Raw genomic sequence first — 17,641 nt, 5'->3', positions numbered from 1 at the left:
TAACCTATTTACCTATTTATTTATTCATTCAGTCATCTAAACTTGCGTCTTTCAACTATTCATTTACTTATTTTTCGATTTTTCTACTTATTTATAATGTGATTAATTAATTAATTAACTTATTCATTCATTCATTCATTCATTAACCTATTTATTTATTCATTCATTCATCTTAATTGGCGTCTTTCAACTATTCATTTACTTATTTATCTACTTATTTATAATGTAATGTAATTAATTAATTAATTAACTTATTCATTCATTCATTAACCTATCAACCTACTTATTTATTCATTCATTCATCTTAATTGGCGTCTTTCCAGGCGTTACCAGGACTGCTTTTGATCTTATTTTCTACCAACGTGACCTCCTCCATCGTCGACTTCGAGGCCAAGAATCAGACACAGGTTCAAGATGGTGTACCTGGCGAGAATGTCGACGGTACTTTCTTGTAAGTTGTACCTGCGGTACGTTAGTGAGATTTTTTTTTTTTTTTTTTTGTGGGTGCAGATCTGTGCGAGATACGCGGAAGAATGTGTCAGTGATGTGGTGTTTATGTGGCAGACATTGTCATGTGGAGTTGTATGTGGTAATTATTGGTGTCTATTTTTATAAGAAGGAATTCTGTGTGAGATATGTGGCCGAATGTGATCAGTGATGCGGTGTTTATGTGGTAGACATTGTCATGTGGAGTTGTATGTGGTGATCATTGGTGTCTATTTTTATAAGAAGGAATTCTATGCGAGATATGTGGCCGAATGTGATCCATTATGTGGAGTTTTATGTGGCAAGCGTTACTATGTGAAGTTGTATATGGCAATTGTTGGTGATTTAACATTTTATAGCGATAAAAAGTGCATGATGATATTGAATACGTGCACTTTGATGAGTTGAATCTGTCTACAAGTGTGACTAAGTGTGTGTAAATTCACGACGAAACTGTGAATGCTATCTATATAAGTATTAATTATAAATATTCAGGTTTCAAAATATTTTTTCCGATTATAGTTACTTTGCGTTCCTGTGATTCTATCAAGGACCGTAATGTGTAATTGAATATTTATAGGCTATTGACTAAAATCTGTGCAGCATACGAACGTGGAAGGATTCCTTATAATTTCTATAAGTATACTGTAATAGTTTTTTTTTAAAGCTTTTATTCAATAAGTTAATTACAAAAGATGACTAATTCTAAGGTTATTATCGAACAAACACTGCCATGAGCTTTTGTGTATTCAGAAATAGTACAAACGATGCCATGGGCGTTTGTGTATACAGAAATAGTACAAACGATGCCATGGGCGTTTGTGTATACAGAAATAGTACAAACGATGCCATGGGCGTTTGTGTATACAGAAATAGTACAAACGATGCCATGGGCGTTTGTGTATACAGAAATAGTACAAACGATGCCATGGGCGTTTGTGTATACAGGAAATTGGGGAAAGTGAACAAACAAGTAAAAAATGCGATGGTTTTCTGTACAGCGTACAATGCTGTATGAAACTTTCAGCCACGGCCCGTGGAACTCTTAGCCGCGGCCCATGAAACTCAGCCACGGTCCGGTGGTTGCCTCAGCCACGACCCGTAAAACTCTTAACCGCGGTCAATGAAACACAGCCACGGTCCTGAGGTGGCCTGTGTTGTTGGTACCTATAACGGTGCCAGAAGTACGATTATGGCTAAATTTAACATTAAATAAAGTAAAAACTACTGAGGCTAGAGTGCTGCAATTCGGTATGTTTGATGATTAGAGGATGGATGATCAACATAGCAATTTTCAGCCCTCTAGCCTCAGTAGTTTTTAAGATCTGAGGGCGGACGGACAGACAAAGCCGGCACAATGGTTTTCTTTTACAGAAAACTAAAAGCTAGCTTTACTCTAGTAATCAATATTGTTATCTGAGGTAACCATACTACAAAGCTGTACAGAAATCATAATTTTTCTTTGTACTGTGCCGAGTATTATGGGCAAGAGAAGAGTAATCTCACCTCAAAAAAAAAAAAAAAACGGTGTTTAGAGACCTGAAACTGACCTTAGGGGTTAAATGAGACTGGCTATGTATTACAGCAATATCCTAAGAACATAATTTAAAGGACTGTTCTACAAACGAGTGTAGAGGTGCCTGATAATTTAATATGAAGGAATGCCCTGTGAATGAGTAGGAATTTGTCTCTAACGTAAAGAAAATTCATAGAGATTCAATTTAAAAAAAAAAATAGAATGACAATAATTCAAATAAACAACAGTATTCAGACAGAAAACCTCCGCCAAAACGTAAACATACAACACCCCTCCCCCTAAAACCCCCTTTCCCCTAAAAAAAAGCCCTTCTCAAGAATTTAAAAAGGCAAGACTGATAACAAGGTTACTTCTTCCTTTTATTGTTAGTCATGCTACTGTTAAACCTTCTGAACCTCGGAAGAACAGGTTCCAATAATGACAAGAATGTTTATGGAGGTTTATGAACCTTCAAATATTTTATATATAAATATGGAGTGAATGTATTCAGGATCTTCGCATTTCTCCTAGATGTTTTAAATGTTGAATACTAATTTTGGGTTAACGAAGGTAATTATTAAAAGTTATTATTATTATTTCATGATTCATCAAGGCCGTTGGGGCGAGTCGAGCGTCATGTTGCTTGTTTGTGAGTTAACAGTAAACAGGAGTATTCTAATACACACACATATACAAACACACACATATATATATATGCGTGTGTGTGTGTGTATGAATGTATGTCGTTCATACGCATACGTCCAACATCACAAACAACTAAAAAAAAGGTTTAAATAAAAATAAACGGACCTAAGCAAATTTTTAGGCCCAGTACCCTTTGAAAGAAAAGGTCAGGAGGTCAACAAAATACTGACGAATCTGAATGAAACCTGAGGTCACGTCTTTATGAACGCTTCAAATCAACAATAATTTTGAATAATTTTTCCACTGAAAACCTTGAATCCGAATCTGGGAATTACGCAGAGAAACTCTGCCTCAGTGACTGGAATCGAGCCTAGTTTCGGAGATGTGAAGGTTATACGCATATCTATTAAATTGCACAACAATTTTGAATAAGCTTTCCATTAAAAACCTTGAATCTTAATTTAGAATAGAATATACAATTTAGGCCAAAGGTCAAGCGCTGGGACCTATCAGGTCATTCAGCACTGAAACGGAAACTGAGAATAGAAAGGTTTGAAGGTGTAACAGGAGGAAAACCTCAAAGCAGTTGCACTATGAAACAATTGATAAGAGAGGGTGGAAAGTAAGGTGGAAGAAAGAGAATATGAACGGAGGTACAGTAAAAGGAGTGAAAGGGGTTGCAGCTAGGGGTGCCGACGGGACGCTGCAAAGAACCATAAGTAATGCCTGCAGTGCACCGCAAGAGGTGCGCTGACGGCAACCCCCTGAGGGATGAGTCCTAATTTAGGAATGGTGCAAAGAAACTTTCTTAATAGCAGGATTAGAACTTAGGAAAAGTAACCTTGGTAATTACAACTTATCTCTCCATAAAACGAAAATAAATTCTTTTTAGGCTTACGAAATTTAATCATCTTAAGTACCCTATTTATTTATTCACAGCTGGATGAGAAAAGAAAATTGAATTCTTACTCAGACCAAACCCGTATGATACAAGAGCGGTGCGAAGTAAAAGGTCAACAAAAATATCATACTGATTATTTCCATGGGAAAAAACATAACCAAGATTAAAATAAAATAAGAAATGGGAAAATAAAACCAGCGTTTTACTGGAATCTTCGAGAATTCCGTAAACTGACATTTTCTTTGTTGTGGAAGGCCGTGGCACCACGAAATTCATGTGGGAAATTATTATATTTGGACAATGTTTCTCAGGGCGACAGTTAAAAATTATACCACTAAAATTATATTGTAGTTGGTGGAGTTTCATGTTCCTTTACACACACACACACACACACACACACACACATATATATATATATATATATATATATATATATATATATATATATATATATATATATATATATATATATATATATATATATATATATATATATATATATATATATATATATATATATATATATATATATATATATATATATATATATATATATATATATATATATATATATATAATACTATAAAGATTCCGTTTTATTCATTCATCTTATGCATCTGGTTTCCACATTTTTACATTCTCTCTCTCTCTCTCTCTCTCTCTCTCTCTCTCTCTCTCTCTCTCCTCCTCAGACCAAGAGAGGACACTTTTTTCGTGCAAAAGCGTTAGGCTTAAGTGACCTCAGCCATAATTAGCCTTTGTTTAGCCTTGTAAGAGGAAAAATATCATTTAAGTCTGACACCTGGTGTTTGGCAAAGGAACCGGATATCACATTACAGTGTAAGGTAGTGGTTCCCAAATTTTTATGGCATTGTAGGTCACCGTTACCCCTGCCCCATTCCTCTTCAGTTATGTGAAGTTATAATATAAAGGAAAGAAAAATATTGCAATGCTGAATTTCTATTTGTTTTACATGTGAGAAATTAATTTTACTTTGACTCCAGTCTTAAGAAATAAGAATTTAGATTTTAGACATTATTCCTTAGACAAAAAATTAGAATCAAAGCATTTTTCCTTTTATTACAAATTGGAATTAAAGCATTATTTCTTTGGCAATTAATAGAAAATAAAATTTAGAATGCACCTCATTACCCCCAGAAACGGGTTCATTACCCCCACGGGGGTAATCACCCCCAGTTTGAGAACCACTGGTGTAAGGTAAGTACTTTAGCTTAAGATTACCCGATGACATTCTGAGTCTGAGTGGCCTTGTGTGTGCTATTAGTGTTGTTAGTCTATAGTTGAGAAGAAGGATATGGTATATTATCCTCTTTTGGGAAATGGTTGAACTCCTTGTCTTAGTAGGGGAGGGGCGGGGGAAGGGTGGGAGCTACTCATTGAGAGAGGGGAGTGGGGAGTGAGTCTTAGTAAGGAGAAGGTTTAGGGAGAAAGTAGGGAAAGTTAGAATAGCATTAGCTCTCTCTCTCTCTCTCTCTCTCTCTCTCTCTTTCTCTCAGTGTTTTTATGCAGTAATATAATGTTCTTGTATTTTTCTCTCTCTCTCTCTCTCTCTCTCTCTCTCTGTGCAGTGTTTTTTTATGCAGTAATATAATGTTACTTGTATTTTTCAGTCATGTATCTCTCTCTCTCTCTCTCTCTCTCTCTCTCTCTCACTCTTTCCAGTAGCAGAAGAGTCACTGCCAAGAACATTGACAGAAAACGTTCAACTGAAATAAAGAAAAATATAACTGAAACAAAACGAACACTTACTGTCCATTCCCTCTGGACCAACTCTGTACACCACACGAGAACCGATCACCCTAACACGCCCACTAATCCATCCATCTTTCGCCAGCTGGATATCTCCGGAGAACCACGCCTTCCTGGTGAGGTACGTGGCCGACGAGAAGGGATACCGCGTCGTGGAGTCCAACGCCGTCCCCATCAACGCAGACGGAGTCGCTGCAGACGGGTCTCAGGGCGCCATGCACGATAAACCGGGCAACTCGTCGACATCCCGACGAAGAAGATGCGCTTTCGGATCCAACTGCTTGACCTGAAACGTTGTCGTGTGTTTAGTGTCTTCAGGGGAAACGTTTAGATAGCTGTTGTCTGTTAAGAGCCTTCTCGAGAAACGTTTAGATAGCTGTTGTCTGTCAAGGGCCTTTAGGGGGAACGTTTAGATAGCTGTTGTCTGTTAAGGGCCTTCAAGGGAAACGTTTAGATAGCTGTTGTCTGTTAAGAGCCTTCTGGGGAAACGTTTTAGATAGCTGTTGTCTGTTAAGAGCCTTCAGGGGAAACGTTTAGATAGCTGTCGTCTGTTAAGGGCCTTAAGGGGAAGCGTTTAGATAGCTGTCGTTTGTTAAGGGCCTTCAGGAGAAACGTTTAGATAGTTTAATATCTATTGGCAACGTTGTCGAGTGTTTAGTGCCTTCGGGGGAAAACGTTTAGATAGTTTAATATCTATTGGTAACGTTGTCGAGTGTTTAGTGCCTTCTGGGAAAACGTTTAGATAGTTTAATATCTATTGGTAACGTTGTCGAGTGTTCAGTGCCTTCGGGGAAAAGTTTAGATAGTTTAATATCTATTGGTAACGTTTTCGCATGATAAGGGCATTCGGGGAAAACGTTTAAATAATTTAATGCTCTTTATGGTAACAGTGTCGTCTGTTGAGGGTCTTCAGGAAAACGTTTGGAAAGCTTATATTAGAATGGAAATGTTTTCGTCTGTCAAGGGCCTTTAGAGGAACGTTTGGATAGCTTATACTTAGAATGGAAAAGTTATCATGTCCCAAGAACCTTCAGATAAACGTTTGGAATGCTATTACTTAGAATGGGAACGTTTTCGTCTGTCAAGAGCCTTCAGAGACTCGTTTGGATAGCTCATACTTAGAATGGAAACGTTTTCGTGTAATTAGTGCCGCCAGTGAAATATAAAATAAAATTGTGCTTAGATGACAACGTTGTCGAGTGTTTATTTCCTTCAATAAATGTGTGAAAGTGTGAAAACATTCCTCTTAAGTATGACAACGTTACCATGTGTTAATATCTTCAACTACAGCGTGAACGAAAAAATACTTTTTTTATAGTAATCCTGAAAGTTTTATAGTTTTATAAGTATGACAACGCACTTGTGTGATTAGTCATTTCAGTGATAGCATGATATCATAGTATGATTAGTAAGCTCGTTGAATGTTATTTCCACTTACATACTGTATTTTTGAATGCTGTCTTCGAAAATAAAAAAAAAATGTAAAATTTAGGAAATAAAACTTGTTGAAAAAAATGTAACCAGCTTTGAAAAATATTTGTTTAAGAGTGAAACGTTTCATAATATTTAATTTTTTGTATAATTCTTACCTTATTTGGAGATGAGAATTTTTTGTACATATACAAAAAATAAAGAAAAATAAAATGTTGAAAAATTATCAAGACTTTTGAAATATTTTGTGACAAATACCTTAAAATTTCTGTATAGATAATTTTGAGGATAATTAACAGAATTTTCCGAAATGGCTGGATTATAGACAGGTACTAAAACCTTAATCATGAAAAAAAATTGTGTAAAAAAATTAAGAAAACATTAATCGATTATTAGATGTATAGTATAACTGATAATCTAACAGGAAAAAAAATTAAATAACAAAGAAAGCAAAAGCAATAGCAGATTAATAAACACATAGAATAATTACCTTGCAACACAAGTACGTATTGCATTACACCTACGTCCACAAGCGAATAACACCATTACACTGAGGAAACTAAGTGCTTACGTAAACGCTAAACATTCTTTTCCTACAGTTTACTTACCACTACGTCTATATTTATAACCTTTCAAGGGCCTGGTTAAGCTTTGATGGTATTTTCTATAACTGGTACAGTACACTCAGTTACAACCCTTACTTTGCTAATTTTTCTTTTCGTTCATAAAATATATATTCACAGATATTAAGCCACAAATATCGTTTAATATCGTATTCACAATACCTCCGGAATAATTGACACCCAAGGGGAATCATAACTGGCAAGTGCTTCTGGCACTGCCAGGATTCGAGCTATGGCCTGGTTTAGAAGCAGACATAATTCCCTTGAGTTGACGCTTGATAAAAACGATGAATTGAATTGAATATAGAATTTAGGCCAAAGGCCAAGCACTGGGACCTATGAGGTCATTCAGCTCTGAAACGAAAATTGACAGTAAAAAGGTTTGAAAGGTATAACAGGAGGAAAACCTCTGAGTTGCATTATGAATCGATTGTTAAGAGAGGGTGGAAAGTAAGATGGAAGGAAGAGAATATGAAGGAGGTAGAGTAAAAGGAACGAAAGGGTTTGCAGCTAGGGGCCTATGGAAGGCACGCTGCAAAGAACCCTAAGTAATGCCTACAGTGCACCGCATGAGGTGCACTGACGGTACTACCCACCCTAAGGAGGATAAAAATGATGGTATTATAAGAGAGGGACAAGAGGGACGTTACGTACCGCCTCATGCTCGGGCCAAAGTATTAAAAAAGTCTTTATGAAAAAATGACTTTATGAATTCTGCAAATCTAAAATATCAGCCTTTACTCATTTTTTTTTTATTCTGTTACATGATTCAGGGAAAGCCTAGAATACCAAGAAATATTGAATACCTGTAAAACACCACTACATAAACTAAATGACAGCAGTTGTAAGAAATCTTGGTCTTAAATGAAATCAATCTAACAGCAAGAAAAATAGATCAAGTAAGTATCATTCTTGCTAAGCCTGTCTACTAAATTTGTAATATTTATTAAACTCTAGAGAGATATATTAATACTTTCCACTAACATATCGTTATTAATTTGTCTCTAAACATAAATATTGACAAATTTTCAATACATTTTTTTCATAGACAATTATCAACAATTTATCAGTTTATCTCTAGACTTTTACATTTAATTGTCAATATTGATTTATCTCTAAACATGTATATTAAAATTTTTCCACTAAAATGTCATTATCAATTTATCTATAGACAGGTATATTAAAATTAACATTTTTCCATGAAATTATCACTACTAATTTATCTCTCCACAGATATATCAACACTTTTACTTTAATTGTCATATTTAAACCATCTATATACAGAAATATTAACCCTTTTTCACTAAATCGTAATTTGAATCCACAAGAAAATCTCACAAAATGATCATAGTTTGAAATATAACATTTCTCTACATTAACGCTTCATAAATCACCCTTGACCTCATTTCCCCGATTCCAGGTCAATTTCCGTGCCATTCCCCCTGCCCCCTCTCCCATGTCTTGTTTTGCGTTATTTTTCCCTGCACTTAATTGCTACATTCGATAGCATTAGGAGACAGCCAGCTGACTCGAGATGTATGAGATATCAGCGCGATCTCTTATCTCCACGAGATCACAAACGAGATTTCTCACGACCTTCGTGGGAGATCGATCAAGGCTTTCGAAGTCCATAGTCTAGAGCCGTGAGGAATGTTCTGATGACAACGAAATCAGTATATTCTCCGTATTGGGGTAGTGTCGCCAGTGCACCTCTTTGCAGCGTGCCTTAAGGTTCTTTGCAACGTGCCTTCGGCCCCTAGCTGCAACCCCTTTCATTCCTTTTACTGTACCTCCTTTCAAATTCTCGTTCTTCCATCTTACTTTCCTCAACCATCTCCTAACAATTGATTCATAGTGCAACTGCTTTGAGGTTTTCCTCCTGTTACACCTTTCAAACCTTTTACTGTCAATTTCCGTTTCAGGGCTGAATGACCTCATAGGTCCCAGTGCTTGGCCTAAATTCTATATTCAGTTCAGTTCAAATCAGTATTCTATGAAAATAAAACCACTCTTATACATATATACGAACTCCCCTTTCCAGTATTTTGGAAAATCAAAAATAATATTTTTAAAAGCCTTTTCACTAAGACACGTGGAATGGTCCAAAGAAAATTCTTTCTAAAACATCATTAAGATTCTTTGAATAATCAAAGAACATTTTTTCAAAACTTATTTATTAAGATTTTTAATAGACAGAGACATTTTTAAGCCTATTTCGCTACTGGAAGATAGTTTTATAATTTTCTGTCACTAAAAAAAAAAAAAAAATACCAACACACTAAATATTTCTGTTTTTGTCTATGTCAAATTATACTATCCTTGCGTCAGCACAGGCTCTTGCTCGTACGACCAACCCTGTACAGGTAATATAAACAAAAGTCAAGCTCATAAAAATAAGTCATAAAAAATATTGTGGTTATGAAGGGTGTAAATACCTAAGGGGCTTTTCACTTCCGCCTGTTAATTATACGGAAAATGGGTCTTTATGGCTCTGCTCTATGACTGAACTTGGCCCAATATTTTTTTTCTTCTACCTTTCATTTATGAAGTACCTCTGGTTTTTGTTGTTTGCCGATTGCTTTATGCCGAGAGTCGAACTTTATACGTGAATGACATTAAAAGAGTTCCACAAAACATACCCCTTTTTTTTATGCTATAAGGAAGTAACGTCTGCTGAACTTTTGCAAATTAATTAAATCCTTGAAGGCGCTGTCAGTGATTGTAATGGTTAGTGTAGATGGAGTAACGGAATGATGACTTTAGTAGCTTTTGATTCACTGAAACTGCTTAGCAATGATGACCGTAGTTATTGCAACGACAGTTTATAATGCAAGTTGAAACTGAAACTGGCTGTGAAACAATAGTTTAAAAATCATGAAAAGAAGATCATTTTTGAATCATTATATGAATCGGCACTGATACAATGATTCCCTTTAAATTCTACGAATCATTATTGGCGTCAATAATTGTCATTTAAGGATTCTGTTTATATACATAGAATAAGATTTATTAAAGGAAAATATTGTCAATGGTTGGCATTCGGTTCTCAAAAGTAATAAGTATTAAGTTATGAAGCACTGAAGTATTTTACTCAGCTAAAGTGACTACTGACAACTTTCTCACGACAATAATGATATAATGATAATTATGGTCTGCATTCATGAACGTTATTAGTACAAATTAATTATATATACTAAAATTAAGGGAAAAGTGTGTCAAAACATCTCTGACACCAAAGGAATGTGATGAACTGAACTTGAAATATATCTAAACAATCTTTCACGAGACCATTTCTGAAAACCAATGGTCAAGTCTCCAAAAACTATGGAGAGCCCTTGGCATTACGCCATGCATAAAAACGAAATAATCAGATGACTATCAGTAAGATGCCCTTCAAAAAGAAAACATTCCAGAACGAGAAACTGGTGAATGAATTTATTGGTGGACAACCAAGGTGCGACATTTTATAGGATGAATGATGATAGGTATGGGGTGAGTGAGAGCAGGCGTAGTGTGGGTACACGGGAATGTAGCTTAGGTGTGCGAGTGTAAGAACACCTTGGGGGTCAAGTGAGAGGTGTATATAATCAAAGCCATCGCGTCCTCATGATTATTACAGATCGGGACCTCATCCCACAAGGAGATCGCTTTCTGCCCCCTCTGATTCGGACCGAATTGTACTCTTGATTTTCTACTTGTTATCTCTAGAAAATGAAGTACACAGTGAGTGAACGAGTTACCTGAGGACTGTTAAGTTATTGGTTATGTAAATATTTACTTTATCTAAACCTGTGTGGATGTCTATATAGAGACCTAGACATATAGGCTGGGTTCTGTAGACATCTCATGACTGAAATTTAAATTTTCACATTCAAATTTTCATATGTAATGCTTAATTCCCGTTTAAACAAAATCTGTCGTAGCAGGAAGCCCAAATAGGGAAACCAAGGAGTGAAAAATTATATTGTAATGTAACTTTAACACTGGGCAATTAAATTAATGAATTAATTACTTTTGGAAACCTGAAACTACCCTCACTATTCCTAGCCAAGATTAAACACGAGGAAAGAAAGAGTGATTCAAGCTTACTTATTAAAGTCAAAGCAGAACTATATTTGTGCATATTCTAACTGACCTTTAATTACAGCTCATTTTAGCCATGGCCTGCGCTGCCTACCTTGTCAAAGCTGCCCCTACAGTCTTTGACTTCGAGGGAGAAGACCATTATCACAAACAAGAGGGAGAACCAGGGAACAAGGTGGAAGGATATTACAGGTAAATATTCCGGAGGTTCTAGTACAAGAAGACTTTACCTACGTACAACAATGACAAATTTAGCAAGACCACCTACTCACATTTCTAGATTCTAATGGAGCCCTTCCTATGGATTTACTCTTGAAAGCGAGGTGAAAATCAGGTAAAGTAAGTAGGGAGAGACTAAAGAAAATGGATGAAGAGTGAAAGGCAAATATTAAAGGAAGAGACTACAAATTTACTATAGATAAATGTCAGCGTTATGCGTCTAGCACTCCCAATTTCAAGATACTTCTTAGAGTAAAATTATGAATTAATCCTGGTCTAACTTATTGTCTCTTCTTAAAGCTTCTCTCTCCTATGCTCAGTTCTATTATCCGATGCATTAGCGTGCTCTTAAGCGCATTTTGTTCTAAGTTTTGCAAACGTACAGATACCAATTCCACATTAGAAAAATCCGAAAACTTTCAGCTATTCTAGAAACTTAAATACCCTGAGTGGAAAAGCTTTCAAATTTAGTATTGCACTTCGACTGTCTGTTATACACTGAGAGATACAAATTATTTTAAAGAAAATTGACGGACTCATTTGAAATTTTGTTGTAGACGAAACATCATAGTAACTTAGGAAGAACTAATCTAGGTTTTGATAAGACCAGTTTTACTGAGGAGAAAGGGAAGAGTATCTGTTAAAAACATTTTACTGGATAATAACGATGGAAAGTGCTGCAGAAGAATGCGGAGTATACCCACTTGCCACTCTCTTTTTCCATTGTATTTTTTCAATGTCTTTGCTCAAAATCATCTTACAGAACTAAAACGAAAACTTTATGAAATCCTTCCACTTGGATATTACTTAAACGTGATTGATTTATTACTAAAACTGGCGTCATAATAAGACAAATGATCCCACGCAGATGTAAATTAACTCTCATATTACCTTCCAGTTGGACGTCTCCCGAAGGCGAGGAGTTCTACGTGAAGTACGTGGCTGACGAAGACGGCTACAGAGTAGTCGACTCCAACGCCGTTCCCGTCAGTCACGAAGGAGTGAAGGCTGACGGGAATCAAGGATCCTTCGGGGAAGAGGAAGGAACTGGCGAAGGATACTGAGAGGTGATTGCAAGGATACGTTTTCTGGACGAGTTTTTGGACGAGTCTGCTGTCGTCTAGTTTCTTTTTAATAGGTTAATCACTTCTTAATTGTTTGCTTAGTGAAACTGGTAATTTAGTGGTGGTTCTTAACAAGTAATTTTCACTTGGTAAATCCTTTATAAGATTCCCCTCTATTTCCTTTACACATAATCCTCACTTTCTAAATACTATCAAGGATTCCCTTTTATATACTTTACGCGTAATTCTTACTTGGTAAATCCTATCAAGGATTCCCTTCTATATCCTATACACACAATTCCCACTTGATAAATCCTATGAAGGATTCCCCTCCATATCCTTTAAAAGTAATCCTCACTTGGTAACTCCTATCAAGGATTCCCTTTTATGTCCTTTAGACGTCACGCTTACTTGGTAAATCCTATCGAAGGATTCCCACTATATCCTTTACACGTAATTCTCACTTGGCAAATACTATCAAGGATTCCTCTCAATAACCTATACACATAATACTCACTTGGTTAATCCTATCAAGGATTCCCTCTATACCCTCTAAAAACAATTCTCACGTGGCAAGTATATCAAGGATTCCCATGTATATCCTAGCAGGATATCAGACTGGAGTCCTTCTTTAAAATTTTCTTAATAATTTTTATTTTTTTTAAAGTTAACAGTACCTTTACCATTGTCTTTAATTCAGTTTTCATTTTGTATATTTCTTATTAATTTCAGCAAAATTGTAAAGTATATGTTTATTATAATTTGTACATTAAGGATTTTCCTTTAATATAAAGATAATTATTGTAATTATAAATACGTAAAAGATACTGGATTGTACAGATATATAATTATAATTTTTGTACAGAAGAGAAACAAATCTTTTATTTTTAATAAATGATTTTTACCAGGTAATTACTGTGGTTTTATTTTAGAAATCTATGGTATTTATCCTATTATTTGTATCCTAGTATCTCTGTATGTATGTATGTATGTATGTATGTATGTATGTATGTATGTATGTATGTATGTATGTATGTATGTATGTATGTATGTATGTTTGGATGGATGTATGCATGTATGATAAATTTTACTAAAGATGCTGAGGCTTTTCTGTCTTGAGTAATTCACGGGGAAAAAATCCATCAAACGCTTTACGTAACATAGATGATATTCAATAAAAAAAGTAAAGGGAATTTTATTTTGAGGCTCACTGGTCTTTATGGAAGCCTAGACCAAACTGGGAGTAAAATCATTATTTTGATAAATTCCTTATGTTGTCTTTAACCTCAACTACTATCAATGTCTTCTCAGATGTGCATGTGCTTGAAATGATAAAGTTGTTATTTTCATAATCACCAGTCATTTCCATGTTATGTAATGATAATAATCATGCAATAAATAAACTATGAGGCAAATGCGTACTTGCATAAAAAAAAAATATTTAATTGATTTTCCTGAATATTCATAAAAATGTATCTAATTTCATGAATTCATGAAAAATATTTAAAAGTCGTTCTAAGTCAAAATTCTTGAACAAAAGGCAATATTCATCAATCATTTTTTTATTTCGAATTTTTGAAGGGTTTTTGAAGTTTTTCTAAATATGATTACATGAGCAACAGACAGCAGGAATTAAACATATTTTCCAATATTCGTATTCGTCAAGAATTCTTGCAAATTTTCCTCAGTCAGATTTAATAAAGGAAAAATTCTCCCAATAAAATTTCCATATTCGCAGTTACTGTCTTACCATCGGTATGTTAAGGTACGTATTGCTTAATTTCTAGCAGTCTTATCATGGGACTTGGATGGGAATCAGTTCAGAATAACCAGAACGAAATATTCCTCCTTAAAACAATTCAGGACTGTGTTGTGAACGAAGAATTCACCTCAGAGATATGCTGTCCCAGTAATACTAATAAGATTACAGATTCCCAATTGCCATCTTTTCATCGGTATCCTGAGATTCAAATTATATAATTTCTTGTAATCTGACCGCCTTATAGGCTGCAGTTCACAATAATCAAAAGAAATTTTCCTCCCTACAACAATTTAAAATTATCTTAAGAACGAAGACTTCACCTCAAAACTATGCTGTCCAGTAATACCAGTAAGATTTACAAATTCCCAATTGCTATCTTACCTTTGACAATAAGTAGGCTTCAGTTCACAATAATCAGAAAGAAATTTTCCTCCCTACAACAATTTAAAATTATCTTAAGAATGCAGAATTTACCTCTGTACTGAGCTGTCCCAGTAATACCTGCTTACTTGGTCACGCGTTTCCAAGCCACCGTTTGTGGAAAGCGTTTTCTCACACCACTGATCTTAAACTGAATGGTTTAAATAACTTTGGCTTGCGGTGTCTTCTATGACGTCATTCGAGGAGAGTGAGGCTATTATGCCAAATTGTTGAAGAGGCAATTTACAAGTTAGGGAAGTTTATTTCAATAGACATTGTTAATTAGGATATTATCAAATATAGATATGACCAAAATGTGCAGGAGGACTTTAAAAGAACACCTTGAAGTTTATTTCATTAGACAATATTAGTTAGGATATTATCACCTTGCCACTTCTCTCTTTCTCTACGAAATGGAATTGCTCTTGGTACTGGAAAAGAGTCTACCCCAAAAGCCACATCAAAGTCCTTCAAAAGAAGGCATCACGGCGACCCCATATAAAAATGGGAACAAGCTGGGAAGAAGAAGAAGACTGGAAAAGAGACGTGTGATGCTGCTCTTCGAATAGAAATAACACTTGGTTTTGGAAAACATGCGTGTGGTACCACCCATTGGCAGAAATTGGAAGTAGCGCATGTTGAACAGCTCAAAAAATTGATGCCATCCCAGTTATTAAAAATTACTCATAGTAGCGCGAGTCTTGAAATGGAGAAACAAATCCACAGTATATTAAAAAAGTAAATCTCTACAGAGCTTCGGGAATCTGTTCGATTCCCCCATACATAACAGTGGATTTGTTTCACCATTCTAGTCATTGATCTTGAAGGGGAAATGTATCCGTATGTGTTTTGAAAGTCCTTGCCTTGTAGAACTTAACATCTCTACTGGAATGTCCAATATTCTTTTAGGCTGAAAGACGGATATTTTTACTCTATAATTATCATATTTTATTATATCCATCAGCGAGATAAAAGACTAGCTATAGAATAAAAAGATTAAGGGGGAAATTTAGGCAGCCAAAGAGTGTGCTTTCAAGAAGGATGAAAGCAAAGATATATAGAGTACTTAATCTTACCCGCCATAACATTGTTCATGACATCTGTTTTGAAAAGATTGTTGTGCAGTCTTTAATGGAATAGCTTTGAAAACTTTTGTGACGTAATCTCTTCTCGATCGAATAACAGTTTCCTGTTATAGTTCCTAGAGCAGGGGTTCATAACCTTTTTGTTCTTCTGTACCCCTTGGTCATTTTTATAGACTCCTGTGTACCCCTAAAAATTGAGGATGAAAAAGAAAAACAATGAAATTGATATTGTGATATAATTTTATTATGAAATCTGTTTGTGTAGAGCAAATCTTTGCTTACTAAAATGAGAAAATGAAAAAAAAAGATACCCCCCCTGAAGAGTACAAATGTACCACTGGCGGGGGTACATGTACCCCAGGTTTGGAACCCCTGTCCTAGAGCCTGAAATCAGTCGCTCGTATGAATGAGAGGTCAAAGTGTGAATGTTCAGTTTTGCAGGGGATCTAAGGACGGGGCAGACCCACTTGATTTTTGAGACTTATTCAGGCCCATGTTTTTGGTCTGTCGTAGCTAATGATTATTATTCAGATGTTGAGAATGCAGTCTTCGGCTATCAAATTTCTCTCTCTCTCTCTCTCTCTCTCTCTCTCTCTCTCTCTCTCTCTCTCTCTCTCTCATGACTTCAAAAGCTGTGCTTCACGAATAGGCGTTAATATTATTCCCCTGGGAATTTAAATACAAAGATGTTCAGACAGTGTTTTAATAATGATGGCACCCAGTCTCAAATGCAATACGCTCATACTCAGAGCAATGATTTAAAATGTTCAAATACGTTTGCTACCTATTTTTTTATTTTTACCCACAAGAGTCAAAATGGAAACGTTTTCCTGAAAAGTTTTAGCGTTTTTTTGTATCAAGTAGAAAATATAATTTTTCTGAATTATGTAGTGCAATCGAAGATGCGTATGTTTGTTACAGTGCTGACGCGCAAGTGGGTAACATAAATAACTTGATATCTGTCCTGATTTTAGCCTAATTTGTGTCGCCATTTGATGAAATAAATCAAACAATAATTACCTGCCAGGTCCAGGGTTTTGCTGCCAGATGTAGAATGATGCAGGAAAACGTTTCCTCATGGGAATGGAATGATATGTAGAGTTTAGGCCAAAGGCCAAGCTCTGAGACCTATGAGGTCATTCAGCGCTGGAAAGGAAGTTGAGAGTAGGTAGTCTGAAAGGTGTAACAGGAGGGAAACCTCTCAGTTGCACCATGAAACAATTGTTAGGAGAGGGTGGATAGCAAGATGGAAGAAAGATAATATGAATGGAGGTACAGTAAAAGGAATCACAGGGGTTGCAGCTAGAGGTCGAAGGCACGCTGCAAAGAACCTTTAGTAATGCCTACAGTGCAATCCGTGAGGTGCACTGGCGGCACTACCCCCGTACAGGGGTTCCCTTGTGGTTCCCTTATGCGAGTGATTAATTACCACAGGTATTCCGAATCACTGCTAAGCACAGGTAATTCCGAGTCTGTCTTAGAGCCCTTGGCATTCAAAGGTCTTCGACGAATAAAAAAAAAAAAACACAGATTCAAATGACTTTCTTCTTCTTCTTCTTCTTCTTCTTCTTCTTCTTCTTCTTCTTCTTCTTCTTCTTCTTCTTCCTTATCAGAAAGATGTCCTCCAAATCACGAA

General features: G+C 35.8%; 2 protein-coding genes across 2 annotated transcripts in view; both read left to right on the top strand.

The window, feature by feature from the left end:
- Positions 1-6,975, top strand: part of LOC136836544 (uncharacterized) — an 8,790-nt gene extending 1,815 nt beyond the window's left edge. The window contains exons 2-3 of the mRNA XM_067100986.1: positions 324-451; positions 5,404-6,975. Of these exons, the coding sequence (XP_066957087.1) occupies positions 324-451; positions 5,404-5,608 (333 nt within the window). The 3' untranslated portion in view covers positions 5,609-6,975. The remainder of the gene's footprint in view (positions 1-323; positions 452-5,403) is intronic.
- A 3,868-nt stretch (positions 6,976-10,843) lies between these two features.
- On the top strand, positions 10,844-13,458 carry LOC136836634 (cuticle protein 16.8-like). Its single transcript, XM_067101101.1, has 3 exons — positions 10,844-10,864; positions 11,520-11,647; positions 12,573-13,458. The coding sequence occupies exons 1-3, from the start codon at positions 10,844-10,846 to the stop codon at positions 12,736-12,738; spliced, it is 315 nt and encodes a 104-aa protein (XP_066957202.1). The 3' UTR covers positions 12,739-13,458.
- Positions 13,459-17,641: the final 4,183 nt, after the last annotated feature.

Source organism: Macrobrachium rosenbergii, chromosome 56 (assembly GCF_040412425.1).
Source record: "Macrobrachium rosenbergii isolate ZJJX-2024 chromosome 56, ASM4041242v1, whole genome shotgun sequence".
Lineage (NCBI taxonomy): Eukaryota > Metazoa > Arthropoda > Malacostraca > Decapoda > Palaemonidae > Macrobrachium > Macrobrachium rosenbergii.
Note: the sequence above shows the minus strand (reverse complement) of the source record. Positions and strands in the feature narration are given on the sequence as shown.

Coding starts and splice junctions, on each gene's coding strand:
- LOC136836634 (XM_067101101.1), top strand. CDS start 10,844: ATGAATGATGATAGGTATGGG. Junction 10,865..11,519: donor TGAATGATGATAGGTATGGG/GTGAGTGAGAGC, acceptor CTTTAATTACAG/CTCATTTTAGCCATGGCCTG. Junction 11,648..12,572: donor AAGGTGGAAGGATATTACAG/GTAAATATTCCG, acceptor ATTACCTTCCAG/TTGGACGTCTCCCGAAGGCG.